General features: G+C 42.8%; 1 protein-coding gene across 1 annotated transcript in view; it reads right to left on the reverse strand.

The window, feature by feature from the left end:
* Positions 1 to 3,570: 3,570 nt before the first annotated feature.
* PARD6G (par-6 family cell polarity regulator gamma) overlaps positions 3,571 to 20,509 on the reverse strand; it is a 105,957-nt gene continuing 89,018 nt past the window's right edge. The window contains exon 3 of the mRNA XM_027118848.1: positions 3,571 to 4,561. Coding sequence (XP_026974649.1) covers positions 3,741 to 4,561 — 821 coding nt within the window. The 3' untranslated portion in view covers positions 3,571 to 3,740. The remainder of the gene's footprint in view (positions 4,562 to 20,509) is intronic.

Here is a 20,509-nt window from a genome sequence, read left to right on the forward strand (position 1 = left end):
TCTGAACAAAGAGCTTATGCTGGTTTAGGAGACAAAACACATAAAACCAAAACAGCAACCTGAGGATATTGAGTAGGGTTTGCAGTGCTTCCCTGAGTCCCTGGAAGCTGGTCTATGGAAGCTGCTTCTCACCTGTGCTCTGGGCTTCGGGTGGGGTTCATATGAAAAATGTAACTCGGGGGGCTTCCCTGGTGGCGCAGTGGTTGAGAGTCCGCCTGCCGATGCAGGGGACACGGGTTCGTGCCCTGGTCCGGGAGGATCCCGCGTGCCGCGGAGCGTCTGGGCCCGTGAGCCATGGCCGCTGAGCCTGCGTGTCCGGAGCCTGTGCTCCGCAGCGGGAGAAGCCACAGCAGTGAGAGGCCCGCGTACCGCAAAAAAAAAAAAGTAACTTGGTCCTGGAGCAATCAGGCAGACGACTCAGTTTGCCGTGAAACACCTGTAGTCTCGCTCAACAGATCACTGGGGTCCCTACTAGAAGTAAGACTTGTGTGCAAAGAGCTCTTCCCCCGGCACGCTGGCTTGGGGTCAAGAGGGTTCAGGTTAAGAAATGTGTTTCCTGTCAAAGCTCCCTCGGGAGGGAGCGTGGAAAATGGCACTGGTTTCCTGGGCTGGGGACACCAATGGTGAATCATTCTGTTTGCTTTTTAGTAACATAGGAACAGTTGATGCCACTCCTTGGAAATGTTGTTCAGTAACGCAATGTTCTCAATCCCTGAAAGTTATCTTTTTGTGAAGGTAAAGAAGAAAACAAAATAAGTGAGGAAACGTAAGAGGGTAAAAGAATTTGTATGTTGACTTGGGATGTGTTTGGGATACGAAATACTTAGCAGACTGATGTCAGAGGCAGACAGGAGGAACAGGTGTAGCTGGAATAAAAAGTAAACCACAGAACAGTATTTCTGCCCATCAGGAAATACTTTTTGCAGGCTACCTGATATTAGGGTCTCAGTACCAGCATTATCCAGGTATCTTTGCAACTTGCAACAAGACCCCGCTCCCTGTCTCTGGCTACTTTGTGTAAAACTGTGAGATACTATATAACCTCACTGATTCGTGGACAGGGTCTCCCTATCAGCTGAAAGGTTGGCCCTCCTGAGATGTCACAGGCTCTGGGGCTGGCAACGTGCATTACTACGAGGTCAAGTGACCTGCGCTCCCTGGCAGGTTAGCCAGGTATCTGCCCCTGCATCTCCGACTCCATCACAGGAGCTAACTCAGAGCATGTATCCAGCTTCAGTACCTGCCTGCCTCAGCTCCACCTCACAGGCTGCGGGGGTGACTGTCCCAATGCTCGAGTCCCCCCAACTCTAAATGGAAAAGGGCTGCCTGCAGCTCAGCGTCAGTGAGGGGATTCAGCGAGGTGGTGCACACTGGCAAAGCTGAGATAGTTGCGCCTCTTTCTTCCAGGAGTTATTGGTGTTTGCTGCTGTCACCTTGACATTTGTAATTTACTGAATGAGATCTTGATGTATTATACATTTAGTAATGTCCATGATGATAAAGTGTTAATGGAGGTTTTGCAAACCAGGGTATATTTTGAAAAAGCTGTATAGTAAGTATTCAGAAAAGCTTTTTCAAAAGGACTTCAAAAGAAGGTTCTGGACCTACAACACATCTATCTCCTATCAAATACGAGTATAATTTGGTTACCTGAAATGCCTTACTACCTGCTTGAGTTTGAGCCCATTTTTCCCATCTGTAAAATGGGGCTACTACTACTTGCCTGTGGAGGAAGTGTGAGGATTACGTGAAAAAAAAAAAAATAAGGCACACAAGAGGCACTTGGTAAATATTAGGTATTTCATCCTGAGGCTGAGTTTCTCTCTGCTGATCGTTAACCGACATTCTCTCCAGTATTTAGAACACAGCTGAAAGCAGCAAAGAAAAAGTTTTATTCTTTGATATAAAAGAAAACTTTAATGTGTATACAACATAGTTTTTTTTGTCCTTTTTTTTTAAAAAAAAGAAAATCGCAGAAATATAGACCTGGATAGAAAAATACACTCAAGCAGCTGCTCAAGACAATTCATAACTCCTAAAATAATGAACAATCGCACACAAATCTCAGCGTAAGCCTTTTTTTCCTTTAAAAAAGTATTCACATTTACTTAAAAACACACCTAGTTATTTGACAAGATATTCAATAACCAGCAATAACTTAATAAAAGAACATTTCCTTTGTGATAGTAAGTTAGCGTAAGAGTTTTGGTTCTACAATACTTGTCATAGTAAAAAAACACTTCTGACTCCTGGTGCCCAAAAATGCTCATACAGTTCATTGGAGCCCATAAATTTGGGGGTCCTAGACCTCAAAGGGGAGCATCTTTGGTCTTCCCTGTACTTAGGACCAAAACAGACAGTGATCCTGGCATACAAATAACAAAAACAAAGGTGCAGGAGACCACAACTACTCAATAAAAGCTATTTATGCCCAATAAATAGTTTCCAAAAGAAAAATAATTTGCTTTTCACTGAATGAATTCAGGAGAAATGAATTCAGGAGAAATGAACACATTGAGATACACTGTTTTCCACCTGTTATCAACCTGCCATCCATAAAGTCAGTTCTGCCACTACCAGCAGGGGGTGCCTGACCACAGGAGAAACAGCCACATAGTTTCCCAAAAGGCAACCTACAAAAATACGTTTACCTGTATTTACATGAAAACTTCTTTGGGTGAAAGTTTAGTTTTCAAAGTACAAGTGTAACATTTTCTCCTCGACACTGGATGCAAGTAGAAAATACAGGTCATAGAAAGTTTGATTGGCTGAAACATGAATAAACCTTTAAAATTACTAAATATGTGAATATTGCTAGAATACCAAAGGAAGTGACAATGAATTTAATCTGTGTTAGAAATCTTTACATTCCATGTGACTTGTTATTTAAAATCAAAGATAACAGAACCCATACATCCAAATGACTGACCTTTCAAAGGCCTGTGTGAAGTGTTGGAAACACTTCAGAAACTGCCCTCAGAGTCACAATCCACAGGAAAAGACTGGTTTTTACCTCAGAGTAAATGCTGGCTTTTGATCACAGACGGTACTGGTGAGCTGTGCCTTCCACTGTCTTCCCAAAATTGAATTCACCTCAAAGGCTAAACAGGGCACCTCTGACGGCCTCACAAAACTGCCTGTCGGGGCGAGTCCACCGCTGCGGCCACCGCGACCACTTCACGCTATGTGAGACAGGACTGCAAACAGTGCAACGTTCTGAAATTCATCCTCTACCGCCATGCTTATTATTCCAGGTATGGGTGCATTTGCTCTTGAAAACCAGCCTCTACCTTCCTGCCACGTCCCATCTTCATAGCCTCTGGCCCGTCAGCAGAATCAGTGCAAGTCGGCAGGAAGCACAGTGAAAACATGAATTTGACTATTTTAAAAAAGTAATTTTAAAGCTTCATTTTAAAAAGTATATTTTTAAAATTTAAAAACGAAGTATTTTCTGCACTTGGTCAGATTCTTTCTACCACTTGACAAAGGTGCTAGACCCTCACCCAGCCTCGTACAGACGGTGCAGGTATTTCATGTTCTGTGGAGAAATTCTACAAAAATACAATATGCTTTTCTCTCCATAAGTTGGAATAAAGAGTAGGGTGGTGGGAGAAAAGGGAGGGATAAGTAAAAACAACAAAAAGGAGGCGTGCAGTATACAATTTTTTCTTATTTTAAGACTGGAATAAAACTTGAAGAAGTATTTCCCCTCGGGAAACTGACCTGTCTGACGCCTGGCCCTACAGGGTGACTGCCGGCCCGTGCTCTTCCACCCCTCCGGGGGGCAGGGCCAGGCTGTGGCGGGGGTCAGACCGGAGGGAGCTGAGCAGCCTCTGGACACTGCCCTCCCGCCCAGGGCTGTGCAGGCCGGGCGCCAGGCCAGCGCCGTTGACCCGAGCGAGGCTGCCTGGTGGCGGCCTGGGTACCAGCCGGGGCTCCAGGACGCCCTCGAGGACCACGTCGGCCTCTTCGTCGCTCTCCATCTCGTCAGGGGGCAAGTTCTGCAGGACGTGGGCTGTAGGCAGGCTGTGGCGGCTGGCCGTGCTGTCCGAGGAGCGGCCGGAGCTGCCCAACGCACGGCTGCCACGCACCACGTTGTTCCTCTGGTTGGCCGGCTTGACCGTGACGATGAGGTTGTGGCTGTTGGCGATCATCATGTCCGTGACCTGGTCCAGTGTCTTCCCAGCCACCTCAATCCCGTTCACCTCCAAGACCTCATCGTCCACGGCCAGCAGCCCAGTGCTCTCGGCCAGGCCGCCAGGCACCATACGGGAGATGAAGATGCCGGGCACCTTCTCCAGCCCTTGTGGGGCCACGCGCACGCTCGTGCCGTCGCGGATGTAGAAGCCCAGTGGCTTCTGGCAGCCATGCCGGTACAGCCTCACACGGCGGTGTGTCTCGGGGAGGATGTCCACGTCGATGATGGAGGACACGGGGCGGAAGTCATGGGGCAGGCCAATGTGCAGGTGTGTGCGCCGGCGAGGGCCGTCCTCCCGCAGGGCCAGGGGGCGCCGCCGCCTGGACAGTGAACCCACCCCGAAGCTGCAGCGCTCGGCCTCTTCTGGAAGAGCACAGAGGAGTCAGTCAGAGGAGAGACCCGCGGGCAGTGGGGAAGCACAAGTCGAACAGCATCGAACACCCAGAGCCTGAGGCTGGCCGTCCAGGTAAGGCCTGGCCTCCTGCAGCTCCCTTCCCACCACTTCTCTGACTTGTGGTGTGACCCCAGGGAAGTCTGAGGCAATGGGCAAATCAAACCGTATAGAGAACTGACTGAAACACAAGTCTCCCACACAGGCCCAGGAGCTGAATGATCGATTCATTTTGTCACACTTCAGTTTTGGGGAAAGTCCCAACCTCCTGGATGATATGCAAACACAATGCAGTAACTTTATGGGTTGTTTTGCTGAGCCCACAGCAATCCTGGCCCCAGGTGAGCTGGCCCAACAGTATTCACCAGGCAAAGGTTTGATGCCGAGTTCAAGCACAATCACCTCCTTAACAGTAGCTCTCCGGGCAACCAACAGAATGGTTGAAAGGTTAAGAGAATTAACAATAGATGAAAGGTTTAAAAGTGCCTGACTGGATTCTGCAATGACAGTGGAGCGGGAAGCACCAGGAACGTCTTCCAACCTGGACCACAACTGCAGGGGCAGAATCTGTCTGATGTAACTAATTTGGAACTTGAGAGTCTGTTGAAGGCTCAACTTCCAGGGGAAGAACTGGATGGTAATTGCAGTCAATTTTGCTCAGTTTCAACTCTCAGCACAGTAGCAGCTGCCTAGCCCACCCCCCAGCACCCTGGGAGGCAGCTGTGCACTGTTCCTGGAGAGTATGTGGGCCAGGGTGGGCAAAAAGGACCCTGCTCTCCAAACATCAGGCATCTGTGCCCTGATTACGGACTGCTACTTCTGATCACAAAGGTGTAGACAGAGGTAGGTGGCTATTGTACCTCCCCGCATTGTTGCAAGCCCCTCTCCTTCTACCTGAAGGAACGTCCAGGAGAGTTAATGGACTGGCACCCTTTCTCTCCCTCCATTTTTCACCTTTTTTCATTTTGGGAGCCAGACCTTAAAGTCTAGGACAGTAAAAACAACTGCATATATGGGGAAAGTTAGAAGTGACTGTGCATGCTCAAGGAAAGACTCAGAAAGGACCTTAGAAAACCTTAAGTTCACACCTTAATGTTGATACTCAGCAAAGAGCCTCCAACAATTAAAAAAAAAACACCCCAAAACAGTAACAAAAACCCAGCAAACCCTGGGGAAGGGGTAGAATCTGATTTCCAGAGCTACCATGTTATTAGCTTAATCTCCAGTGTTCAACAACAACAAAAAAAGTCACAAGACATACAAAGAAACGAGAGTGTGCCCCAAAGGAAAACAGTAATAGAAACTGTCCCTGAAACAACCTGACGGCAGATTTACTAGACAAAGACTTTAAAACAATGGCCTAAGACATGATCAAAAAACTAAAAAAAAAAAAAGAGATGTGGGTAAAGTCAAGAAAACAATGTATGAACAAAATGGAAACATCAACAGACAGAAAACCTAAAAGGAAACTAAATAGAAATTTTGGAGATGAAAAGTACAATAATGGAAATTATTGAACAGGGGACTCAAAGGCAGATTTGAGCAGGCAGAAGAAGGAATCAGTGAACTTGAAGACAGGACAGTAGAAATGATCATATCTGAGGAACAACAAAAACAAAAGGTTAAAGAAAAGAGAACAGAGTGTAAACAATCACTGGGACACCATTAAGCAAACTGATATATGCCTTGTGAGAGTCTGAAAAGGAGAAGAGAAAGGGGTGGAGGGAACATGGGAAGAAATAATGGCTGAAAACTCCCAGACTTGAGGAAGTGTGCCAATGCAAACATCCAAGCTCAACAATCTCTATGTAAGATGAAGTCAAAGAGACACAAGATTACAAAATAATCAAACCTAATAAAGACACAATATAGGGGGCAGAGTCAAGATGGTGGCATGAGAAGATGCCAAGTTAGCATCTCCCCACAACTAGGGCTCCTGCCTGCCACTGATGGGGGACCCTGATGCCCAAGGAGACGGGAGGAATCCTCAAGTAAACCGGTAGGATGTGGGGGGACTGGGGGGGAGGAGAAGTGGAAGCCAGACAGGATGGGGCCCCTGAGGCCGGGGAGATCAGGAGAGGCAGGGGGAGGGGCCCTGTGAGAGGAGCAGGAGAGGAGTGGAGGGCAAGTGCCCACCCACTCAGGCCTGGGGAGCCTGCTGGGCTCCCAGGCTGATCCCCGCCCTCCAGGACAACCCCCCCACCGGCAGCATTCGTCCTGGAGGCATAGGAAGGAGCCGAGAGGAGAACAGGAGAGGCAGGTGGGAGGGGCCCTGTGGGAGGAGCAGGAGAGGAGGGGAGGGTGTTTGCCCTGCCCACTCAAGCCCGGGAAGCTTGCTGTGCTCCAAGGTGAAGTCCCCCGCCCTCTGAGACCAGGAGTGGGGGGCACGCCTTGGCCCCTTCTGTTCCGTTGAGCCTAAGCCCCACCCTGCACAGCCCCCAGGGCCTTTTCCAGCCCTGTGGGTCCTAAGCATAGGCCCCGCCCACCACCCAAACCTCGCTCTTGCTTAGGCCCCGCCCTCCACAGCCGGGGCCTTTTCCCCCCTTTTTTCCTCCTCTTTTTTTTTTTTACTATTGTGGTACTGTTGTACCCTCTGGTTGTTGATCCATCTATATTTTTACTCATATGATTTCTAACATATCTGTTAGGTTCCTAGTCTAATTCTATTTTGGGCTTTGTTATTGTCCTCTTTTTTTGTTTCGCCACCCCACATGGCTTGCAGGCTCTTGGTTCTTGAGCTGGGGGTCGGGCCGAAGCTCCTGCAGTGGGAGCTCCAAGTCTGAACCACTGGACTAACAGAGAACCTCAGACCCCAGGGAATATTCATCGGAGTGAGGTCTCAGAGTTCCTCATCTCAGCACCAAGACCCAGCTCTACCCAACAGCCTACAAACTCCAGTGTTGGAAGCCTCAGGCCAAACAACCAGTAAGAAAGGAACATAATCCCACTCATAAAAACAACAACAACAACAAAAAACATGGGACAGCAAAAAAATATTTCCAGATGAAGGAGCAAGGTAAAAACCTACAAGACCAAATAAATGAAGAGGAAATAGGCAGTCTACCTGAAAAAGAATTCAGAGTAATGATAATAAAGATGATCCGGAATCTCGGAAATAGAATGGAGGCACAGATTGAGAAAATACAAGAAATGTTTAACAAAGATCTAGAAGAACTAAAGAGCAAACAGAGATGAACAACGCTATAACTGAAATGAAGAATACACTAGAAGGAATCAATAACAGAATAACTGAGGCAGAAGAACAAATAAGTGACCTGGAAGATAAAATGGTGGAAATAACTGCCGAGGAGCAGAATAAAGAAAAAAGAATGAGAAGAATTGAGGACAGTCTCAGAGACCCCTGGGACAACATTAAACACACCAACATTTGAATTACAGGGGTCCCAGAAGAAGAGAAAAAGAAAGGGTCTGAGAAAATATGTGAAGAGATTATAGTTGAAAACTTCCCTAACATGGGAAAGGAAATAATCACCCAAGTCCAGAAAGCACAGAGTCTCCCATACAGGATAAACCCTAGGAAAAACACACCAAGACACATACTAATCAAACTAACAAAAATTAAATTCAAAGAAAAAATATTAAAAGCAGCAAGGGAAAAACAAAAAATAACATACAAAGGAATCCCCATAAGGTTATCAGCTGATTTTTCAGCAGAAACTCTGCAGGCCAGAAGGGAGTGGCAGGATATGCTTAAAGTGATGAAGGAGTAAAACCTACAACCAAGATTACTCTACCCAGCGAGGATCTCATTCAGATTAGATGGAGAAATCAAAAACTTTTCAAACAAGCAAAAGTGAAGAGGATTCAGCACCACCAAACCAACTTTACAACAAATGCTAAAGAAACTTCTCTAGGTGGGAAACACAAGAGGAGAAAAACACCCTCAAAAACAAACCCAAAACAATTAAAAGAATGGTAATAGGAACATATATATCGATAATAACCTTGAATGTAAATGGATTAAATGCCCCAACCAAAAGACACAGACTGGCTGAATGGATACAAAAACAAGACCCATATATATGCTGTATACAAGACACCCATTTCAGACCTGCGGACATATACAGACTGAAAGTGAAGGGATGGAAAAAAGATATTCCATACAAATGGAAATCAAAAGAAGTTGAGTAGCAATACTCGTATCAGATAAAATAGACTTTAAAATAAAAACTGTTATAAGAGATAAGGAGGGACGCTACATAATGATCAAAGGATCAATCCAAGAAGATATAACAATTATAAATGTTTATGCATCCAACATAGGAGCACCTCAATACATAAGGCAAATGCTAACAACCATGAAAGGAGAAATCGACAGTAACACAATAATAGTAGGGGACTTTAACACGCCACTTACACCAATGGACAGATCATCCAAAATGAAATAGATAAGGAAACACAAGCTTTAAATGACACAATAGATGAGATGGACTTAACTGATTATTTATAGAACATTCCACCCAAAAGTGGCAGAATACACTTTCTTTTCAAGTGCACACGGAACATTCTCCAGGACAGATCCCATCTTGGGTCACAAATCAAGCCTCAGAAAATTTAAGAAAATTGAAATCATATCAAGCATCTTTTCTGACCACAACGCTATGAGATTGAAAATCACTTACAGGGAAAAAAAACTGTAAATAAACACAAGTACGTGGAGGCTAATCAGTGAGCTACTAAATAACCAAGAGATGATTGAAGAAATCAAAGAAGAAATTAAAAAATACATAGAAACAAATGACAACGAAAACATGACGACCCCAAACCTATGGGACGCAGCAAAAGCAGTTCTAAGAGGGAAGTTTACAGCAATTCAGTCTCACCTCAACAAACAAGAAAAATCTCAAATAAACAATCTAACCCTACACTTAGAACAACTAGAGAAAGAAGAACAAAGAAAACCCAAAGTCAGTAGAAGCAAAGTAATCATAAAGATCAGAGCAGAAATAAATGAAATAGAAACGAAGAAAACAATAGCAAAGATCAATAAAACTAAAAGCTGCTTCTTTGAGAAGATGAACAAAATTGATAAACCCTTAGCCAGACTCATCAAGAAAAAAGGGAGAGGATGCAAATCAATAAAATTAGAAATGAAAAAGGAGAAATCACAACTGACACTGCAGAAATACAAAGGATAATAAGAGAGTACTACAAACAACTATATGCCAATAAAATGGACAACCTGGAAGAAATGGACAAATTCTTAGAAAGGTACAATATTCCAAGACTGAACAAGGAAGAATTAGAAAATATAAACAGACCTATCACAAGTAATGAAATTGAAACCGTAATTAAAAATCTTCCAACAAACAAAAGTCCAGGACCAGACAGCTTCACAGGCAAATTCTCTCAAATATTTAGAGAAGAGCTAACACCAATCCTTCTCAAACTCTTCCAAAAAATTGCAGAGGGAAAAACACTCCCAAATTCATTCTACGAAACCACCATCACCCTGATACCAAAACCAGAAAAAGATACCACAAAAAAATTATAGACCAATATCACTGATGAACATAGATGCAAAAATCCTCAACCAAATACTAGCAAACAGAATCCAACAGCACATTAAAAGGATCATACACCACGATCAAGTGGGATTTATCCCAGGGATGCAAGGATTCTTCAATATACGCAAGTCGATCAATGAGATACACCATATGATCATTGAAATAGATGCAGAAAAAGCTTTCAACAAAATTCAACACCGATTTATGATTAAAAACTCTCCAGAAAACGGGCATGGAGGGAACCTACCTCAACATAATAAAGGCCATATATGACAAACCCATTCAAGCATCATACTCAATGGTGAAAAACTGAAAGCATTTCCACTAAGATCAGGAATAAGGATGTCCACTCTTGCTACTCTTATTCCATGGCAATCAGAGAAGAAAAATAAAAGGAATGCAAATTGGAAAAGAAGAAGTAAAACTCTCACTGTTTGCAGATGCCATGATACTATACATAGAAAATCCTAAAGATGCCACCAGAAAACTACTAGAATTAATCAGTGAATTTGGTAAGGTTGCAGGATACAAAATTAACGCACAGAAATCTCTGGCATACCTATACACCAACAACAAAAACTCAGAAAGAGAAATTAAGGAAACAATCCCATCTACTATTGCAACAAAAAGAATAAAATACTTAGGAATAAACCTGCCTAAGGAGGTAGAAGACTTGTACTCAGAAGACTATAAAACACTGATGAAAGAAATCAAAGATGACATAAACAGATGGAGAAATATACCATGTTCTTGGATTGGAAGAATCAATATTGTGAAAACGACTGTACTACCCAAAGCAATCTACACATTCAGTTCAATCACTATCAAACTACCAATGGCATTCTTCACCATTGAATTAGAACAAAAAATTTTACAGTTTGTATGGAAACACAAAAGACCCCAAACAGCCAAAGCAATCTTGAGAAAGAAAAATGGACTTGGAGCAATCAGGCTCCCCGACTTCAAGCTATACCACAAAGCTACCGTAATCAAGAAAGTATGGTACTGGCACAAAAACAGAACTATAGATCAATGGAACAGGATAGAAAGCCCAGAGATAAACCCATGCACATATGGGCACCTTATCTTTGATAAAGGAGGCAAGAATACGCAATGGAGAAAAGACCGCCTCTTCAATAAGTGGTGCTGGGAAAACTGGACAGCTACATGTAAAAGAATGAAATTAGAACACTCACTAACACCATACACAAAAATAAACTCCAAATGGATTAAAGACTTAAATGTCAGACCAGACACTATAAAACTCTTACAGGAGAACATAGGAAAAACACTCTTTGACATAAACCACAGCAAGATTTTTTTTGACCCACCTCCTAGAGTAACGGAAATAAAAACAAACAAATGGGACTTAATGAAACTTAAAAGCTTTTGCACAGCAAGGGAAACCTTAAACAAGACGAAAAGACAACCCTCAGAATGGGAGAAAATATTTGCAAATGAAGCAACTGACAAAGGATTAATCTCTAAAATATACAAGCAGCTCATGCAGCTCAATATCAAAAAAACAAACAACCCAATCCAAAAACACGCAGAAGACCTAAATAAACATTTCTCCAAGGAAGATATACAGATTGCCAACAAACACATGAAAGGGTGCTCAACATTACTAATCATTAGAGGAATGCAAATCAAAACCACCTCACACCAGTCAGAATGACCATCATCAAAAAGTCTTCAAACAACAAATGCTGGAGAGGGTGTGGAGAAAAGGGAACCCTCCTGCACTGTTGGTGGGAATGTAAATTGATACAGCCACTATGGAGAACAGTATGGAGGTTCCTTAGAAAACTAAGAATAGAACTACCATATGACCCAGCAATCCCACTACTGGGCATATACCCTGAGAAAACCATAATTCAAAAGGGTCATGTACCACAATGTTCATTGAAGTACTGTTTACAATAGCCAGGACATGGAACCAACCTAAGTGTCCATAAACAGATGAATGGATGAAGAAGGTGTGGCACATATATACAATGGAATGTTACTCAGCCATAAAAAGAAACGAAACTGAGTTATTTGTAGTGAGGTGGATGGACTCAGAGTCTGTCATACAGAGTGAAGTAAGTCAGAAAGAGAAAAACAAATACCGTATGGTAACGCATATATATGGAATCTAAAAAAAAAAGAAAAAGAAAAAAATGGTACTGATGAACCTAGCTGCAGGGCAGGAATAAGGATGTAGACGTAGAAAATGGACTTGAGGACACGGGGAGGGGGAAGGGTAAGCTGGGACGAAGTTAGAGAGTGGCATGGACATAAAAACACTACCGAATGTAAAACAGCTAGCTAGTGGGAAGCAGCCACATAGCACAGGGAGATCAGCTCGGTGCTTTGTGACCACCTAGAGGGGTGGGATAGGGAGGGTGGGAGGGAGGCTCCAGAGGGAGGGGATATGGGGACATGTGTATGCATATGGCTGATTTGCTTTGGTGTACAACAGAACGTCCACACCATTGTGATCAATTATACTCCAATAAAGATGTATCAAAAAAAAAATACTAGACTCAGTATAATCTTACATGCTCCAGGACACAGGGCAGGAGCAGTAATTTGAAAGGAGGCTGGGTCACACCCACCTGCTGATCTCCGAGCGCCCCCTGGAGTGGCAGGAGGCATCTGCAGCTCACCCTGGGGACACAGACGCTGGTGGCAGCCACCTTGGGGAACTCATCCTACCACATGGACACCCGTGATGGAAAGTGCTGTTTTTGAATTCTCCCTATAGCTTATCAGCTTCAGGACCCAGCCCTGCCCCGCCCAGCAGCCTGCAGGCACCAGTACTGGGAGGCCTCAGGATAAGCGACTAGCCAGGCAGGGACACAGCCCCACCCCCACCAGCAGGCAGGCTGCCTTAAGACCCCCCCCAGCCCCCAGCCACTCCTGCCGACAGCCCCGCCCACCAGAGGGCCTAGGCCCTGGCACCACACCCTGGAACTAGATGCAAGACCCCCACGGCCTTGCCAGAGGGGGTCTTGGATCTAGCCAGAGACTAGAGACTAGATCCACAGCCAGAGACTGCAGGACCCAGCTCTGCCTACCAGTGGGTAAGTACCAGCCCCAGAACCCCCTGGGCCCCCAGCCCTGACCAGAAGCAGGCAGACACCAGCCCCAGGACCACTGCAGCCAGAGACTCCAGGACCAAGCTTCACCCACCAGTGGGTGGTCGCTGGCCCGAGGATCCCTGCCGCTTGCCTTTTCAGGTGTCAGGCGACATGTCAGCAGGCTGGCAACAGTATCAGGACACCCCAGGACTCAGCCCCGCCCACCAGTGGGACGACACCAGCTGTAGGACCCCAAGGACCCTTCAGCCAGAGGCCTCGGGACCTGGCTTCACCAAGCAGTGAGCTGGAACTAGCCCATGGACCCCCCAGTCCCCAGAATCACCCACCAGAAAGCCAGACCAGCTCTGAGATAACCTTAGAATCCTCAGCTAGCTGCCCAGGGATACAGTGGGCCAGCACCAGCCTTGGGATACTGTAGAACCCACAGCCAGCCATGTCAGGAGCAGGACCCACCCACCAACAGGCCAACACTAGATCCAGGAACCCTGGTTCCGCAGCCATCTGTGCCAGAACCAGGCTCTGCCCAACGGTGAGCACCAGATCTGGGACCACCCTGGGTTCTGCAGCCAGCCACCTTGTGACCTTGTCCTGCCAACCAGAGGCCAGCAGCCTCCGCACAAGGCAGGGCCTGGCAAACAACCAGACAGGGCCAGCTGCACCTACCAGACTGCCCACAAAAGTCATCCTGCCACAACAGAAGGACCAGCGCAGCCCTCATATAGCCCTAGAGCAAACAGCTCTGGTGACTAGAGGGCAGTGTGCCGCAGGGAACATAGGACATCTCCTAAAAAAGACTACTTCTCTAAGATCAGGAAATGCAACCAACATACGAGACACACAGAAATAAAAACAGCAAATTAGGTAAAATGAGGCAACAGAGGAACATGTTCCAAATGAAAAACCCCCGAAGAACTAAGAGAAGTGGAGATGAGCAATCTACCCAATAAATAGATCAAGGTAATGATCATAAAGATAATCAAAGAACTTGGGATAAGAATGGATGAGCAGAGTAAAAAGTTAGAAGTTTTTAACAAAGAGTAAAAAAACAGAAGGACCAGAGACAAAGAATACGATATCTAAAATGAAAAATACACTAGAAGGAATCAATAGCAGATTAAATGATGCAGAAGAATGGATCAGCTAGCTGGAAGATAGAGTAGTGGAAACCACTGAAGCTGAACAGAAAAAAAGAATGAAAAGAAATGAGGACAGTTTAAGAGACCTCTGGGACAACATCAAGTATACTAGCTTTCTCATTATAGGGGTCCCAGAAAGAGGAGAGAGAGAGAAAGGGGCAGAGAACATATTTGAAGACATACTAGCTGAAAACTTCCGTAACCTAGGAAAGGAAACAGACGTCCAGGTCCAGGAGGTAGAGAGTCCTAAGCAGGATCAATGCAAATAGGACCACACCAAGATACATTGTAATTAAAATGGCAGAAATTAAGATAAAGAGAGAATATTAACTGCAGCAAGGGAAAAGCAACAAGTTACATACAAGGGAACTCCAGTAAGGCTAACAGCTGACTTTTCAGCAGAAACTCTGCAAACCAGAAGGGAGTGGCACCATATATTTAAGGTGATGAAAGGCAAAAACCTACAACCAAGAATACTCTATTTGGCAAGGCTCGTTCAGATCTGATGGAGAGGTCAGAAGTTTTACAGCTAAGCAAAAGCTAAAAGAGTTCAGCACCATGAAACCAGCCTTACAAGAAATGTTAAAGGGGGGGCCTCCTTGGTGGCGCAGTGGTCGAGAGTCCGCCTGCCGATGCGGGGGGCGTGGGTTCGTGCCCCGGTCCGGGAAGATCCTACATGCCACGGAGCAGCTGGGCCCGTGAGCCATGGCCGCTGGGCCTGCGTGTCTGGAGCCTGTGCTCCGCAACGGGAGAGGCCACAACAGTGAGAGGCCCGCGTACGGCAAAAAAAAAAAAAAAAAATGTTAAAGGGACTTCGTTAAGCAAAGAAGAAAAGGCCACAACTGGAAACATGGAAACTATGAAAGGAAAAAGCTCATCAGTAAAAGCAAGTACACAGTAAAGGTAGCAAACCTACCATGTACAAAGGTAGTAAGAAGGTTACAAGACAAAAGTAGTAAATCACCTATATCTGCAATAAGTAGTTAAGGGCTACAAAAACAAAACAAAATGTAAAATATAATATCAAAACAGTTAATTGTGAAGGGAGGGGAGTAAAAATGCAGGGTTGTTTAAATGTGTTTGAAATTACGAGATCAGCAACTTACCATCCCTCATGGTAACAACAAACCAAAAATCTATAATAGACACACACAAAAGAGAGAAGTTTCTAAACATAACACTAAAGATAGTCATCAAATCACAGGACAAGAACAAAAGAAGAAAGTATCAAAAAAGAACTACAAAACAAACAACTAAAATGGCAATAAGTATGTACCTATCAATAATTACTCTCAATGTAAATGGACTAAATGCTCCAATCAAAAGATACAGAATGGCTGTATATGGATACAAAAACAAGAGCCATGTATATGCTGCCTACAAGAGACTCACTTCAGATCTAAAGAGACACACAGATTGAAAGTCAGGGGATGGACAAAAGTTATTCCATGCAAATGGAAATGAAAATAAAGCCAGGGTAACAATACTCACATCAGACAAAACAGACTTTAAAACGAAGACTGTAACAAGTAACAAAGGACCTTACATATTGATCAAGGGATCACCCAAGAAAAAGATACGACAACTGTAGATATATATGTACCCAACAGAGCAGCACCTCAATACGTAAAGCAAATATTAACAGATATAAAGGGAGAAACTGACAGTAGCACAATAATAGTGAGGGACTTGAACATCCCACTACCATCAACAAACAGATCATCCAGACAGAAAATCAATAAGGAAACTGGTCTTAAATGACACATTAGACCAGATGGACTTATATAAGTGTGTGTATATATATATATATATATATAGTCCATCCAAAAGCATCAGAATATACATTCTTTTCAAGTGCACGTGGAACATTCTTCAGGATAGATCACATGCTGGGCCACAAAGAAGTCTCGGTAAGTTTAAGAAATCATATCGAGCATCTTTTCCAACCACGATGCTGTGAGACGAGAAAATCAACTACAAGAAAAAAAGTGCAAAAAACAAAACCATGTGGAGGCTAAACAATACTAAACAACAAGTGGATCACTGAAAAAAATCAAAGAAGCAATTAAAACATATCTGGAGATAAATGGAAACGAAAAAACAATGCCCCAAAATCTATGGGACATGGCAAACACAGGTCTAAGAGGGAAGTTTACAGTGATACAAGCCTACCTCAGGAAACAAGAAAAATCTCAAACAAACAGCCTAACCGTACATCTAAAGGAACTAGAAAAAGAACAAACAAAACCCAAAGTTAGTAGAAGAAATAATAAAGATCAGAAGAGATAAGCGAAATAGAGACTTAAAAAAATAGAAAAGATCAATCAAACTAGGAGCTGCTTCTCTGAAAAGATAAACAAAATTGGTAAAACCTTCAGCAAGACTCATCAGGAAAAAGAGAGGACCCAAATCAATGATATCAGAAATGAAAAAGTTACAACTGACACCAGAGAAAAACAAAGGATCATAAAGAGATTACTATGAACAGCTGTATGCAAAGAAAATGGACAGCCAAGAATAAATGGACAAATTCCTAGAAGTGTACAATCTGCAAAGACTGAACCAGGAAGAAACAGAAAATATGAACAGACCAATTACCAGTAATGGAATTGTTGGAGGTTTTTTGATTACTAATTCAAACAAAAGTCCAGGACCAGATGGCTTCACAGGTGAATTCTACCAAACCTTTAGAGAAGAGTTAACACCTATCATTCTCAAACTGTTCCAAAAAATTGCAGAGGAAGGAACACTTTCAAATTTGTCCTATAAGGGCAGCATCACCCTGATACCAAAATCAAAACCAGACAGAGCTATCAAACAAAAAAGAAATTTATAGGCCAATATCACTGATGAACATAGACACAAAAATTCTCAACAAATTATTAGCAAACCAAATCCAACAATGTATTAAAAGGATCATACACCATGATTAAATGGGGTACATAGGATGGTTCAACACCCACAAATCAATCAGTGTGATATACCACTTTCACAAATTGAAGAATAAAAATCATATGATCGTCTCAATAGATGCAGAAAAAGCTTTTGACAAAATTCAACAGCCATTTATGATAAAAACTCTCTACAGTGGGTATAAAGAGAACCTACCTCAACATAAGCAAGGTCATATAGGATAAGCCCACCGCTAACATCTTACTCAATGGTGAAAAGCTCAAAGCATTTTCACTAAGATTAGGTGCAAGACACCATCGCCAATTCTCACCGCTTATATTCAGCACAGTACTGGATGTCCTGCCCACATCAATCAGACCAGAAAAAGGAAGAAAAGGAATCCAAATTGGAGAAGAAATAAAACTGTCACTACTTACAGATGACATGATACTATACATAGAAAATCCTAAATGCCACCAAAAGACTACTAGAGCTCATCAACTAATTCAGTAAAGGTGTAGGATACAGTTAATAGACAGAAATCTGTTGCATGTCTATACACTAACAATGAACTATCAGAAAGAGAAGTTAAGCAAACAATCCCATTTATAATCATATGAAAAAAGAATAAATTACATAGGAATAGATCTAACTAAGGAGGTAAAAGACCCGTGCTTGGAAAATTAGAAGACACTAATGAAAGAAACTGAAGATGACACAAAGAGAAGGAAAGATATACTGTGCTCTGGATTAGATCAGTATTATTAAAATGACCATACTGCTCAAGGCAATCTGAGGATTTAATGCAATCCCTACCAAAATACCCATGAGACTTTTCACAGAACTAGAACAAATAATTTAAAACTATATATGGAGGGACTTCCCCGGTGGTCCAGTGGGCAAGACTCTGCACTCCCAATGCAGGGGGCCTGGGTTTGATCCCTGGTCAGGGAACTAGATCCCACATGCATGCTGCAACTAAGATCCTGCCTGCCACGACTGAAGATCCCACGTGCTGCAACTAAAGATCCCATGTGCCGCAACTAAGACCTGGTGCAGCCAAATACATATGTATGTATGTGTATTTGTGTGTGTGTGTGTGTGTGTGTGTGTGTGTGTATAAACACGAAAGACCCTGAACAGCCAAAACAATCTTGAGGAAGAACAGAGCTGGAGGAATCAGGCTCCTGACTTCAGACTACTATAACCTACAGTCATCAAAACAGTATGGTAGGGGCACAAAAACAGACACATAGAGCAGTGAAACAGAATAAAAAGCTCAGAAGTAAACCCATATGCTTATGGTCAATTTATCTATAACAAAGGAGGCAAGAATACACAATGGGGAAAAGACAGTCTCTTCAGTAAGCAGTGCTGGGAAACCTGGACAGCTACACGTGTAAAAGAACGAAAGTAGAACATTTTCTCACACTATATAAAAAAATAAACTCAAAATGGATTAAAGACCCAGATGTAAGACCAGAAACCATAAAAATCTTGGAAGAAAACATAGGTAGAACACTCCTTGACATAAATTGTAGCAATAATTTTTTGGATCTGTCCCCTAAGGCAAAGGAAAGAAAAGCAAAAACAAAGAAATGGGACACCATTAAACTACAAGGGTTTTGCACCGCAAAGAAAACCATTGACAAAATAAAAAGCCGACTGAACAGGAGAAAATATTTGCAAATGATATGATTGATAAGGGGTTAATATCCAAAATATATAAACAGCTCACACAACTCAATAAAAAACAAACAACCTTTTAAAAAATGGGCATCAGACCTGCATAGGCACTTTTCCAAAGAAGACATACCGATGGCCAACAGGCACGTGAATAGATGCTCAACATCACTTATCATCAGAGAAATGCAAATCAAAACCACGATAAGAGAGCACCTCACACTTGTCAGAATGGCTATCGTCAAAAAAATCGCAAATAACAAATGTTGGTGAGGATGTGGAGAAAAGGGAACCAGTGTTCACTGTTGGTGGGAATGTATATTGGTGCAGCCACTGAGCAAAACACTATGGATTTTCCTCAATAAACTAAAAATAGAACTACCATGTGATCCAGCAATTCAACTCCCAGGCATATATCCGAAGAAAACAAAAATATTAACTTGAAAAGATACGTGCATCCCAATGTTCATTGCAGCATTATTTACAATAGTCACAATATGGAAGCAACCTAAGTGTCCATCAACAGATGAATGGATAAACAAGATGTGGTATATATATTCAATGGAATATTACTCAGCCACAAAAAGAATGAAAATTTGCCATTTGCAACCACATGAATGGATGTAGAGAATATTATGCTTAGTGAAATAAGTCAGACAGAGAAAGACAAATACTGTATGTTCTCACTTTATGTGGAATCTAAAGAACGAAACAAACTAATGTATATAACAAAACAGAAACAGACTTACAGAGTAGAGAACAAAATAGTCGTTACCAGTGAGGAGGAAGAGGGGCAAGATGGGAGAGGGGATTAAGAGGCGCAAATGACTATGCATGAAATAAACTACAAGGATATATTGTAAAACACAGGGAAAATGTCCGGTATTTTATAATAACTTTAAATGGAGTATAACCTATAAAAATTTTGAATCACTATGTTGTATACCTGAAACTAATATAATTTTGTAAATCAACCATGTAAAAAATATATTTACATATACATGAAGCAAAAGCTGACAGAATTCAAGGGAGAAAGAGACAGTTCTTAGGAGTAGTTGGACTTCAGTACCCCACTCCTAAAAGTGGATACAATGACTGGACAGAAGTAAGGAACTAGAGGACGTAACACAATAAACCAATGAGATCTAACAGACACACACAGAGCACTCCACCCAACAGCATAGAGAGTCTTTTCAAGTACACACGGGACTTTTTCCAGGGTAGACCATATACTAGGCCACAAATTAATTCTCAGTAGATTGAATAAGACAGATATCACAGAAATTATCTTCTCTGATAACAAGAGGATGAAGTTAGAAATCAGTAACATAAAGAAAACTGAAAAATTCACAAAAATGTGTACCTAAACAGCACAGTTTTAAACAAGAAATGGATCAAAGAAGCAATTACATGGGAAATTAGAAAATACTTAGAGATGAATAAAAATGAAAACACAACATACCAAAACTTAAGGGTCACAGCAAAGGCAGTGCTAAGGGGAAAATTTATAGTTATATGCTTGCATTAAAAACCAAGAGATCTCAAATCTACAACCTAATTTTACAACTAGGAACTAGAAGAATAAGGACAAAATA

This window comes from Aethalodelphis obliquidens, unplaced genomic scaffold, assembly GCF_003676395.1.
Source record: "Aethalodelphis obliquidens isolate GAN/ISIS:26980383/991018 unplaced genomic scaffold, ASM367639v1 scaffold19, whole genome shotgun sequence".
NCBI classification, from domain to species: domain Eukaryota; kingdom Metazoa; phylum Chordata; class Mammalia; order Artiodactyla; family Delphinidae; genus Aethalodelphis; species Aethalodelphis obliquidens.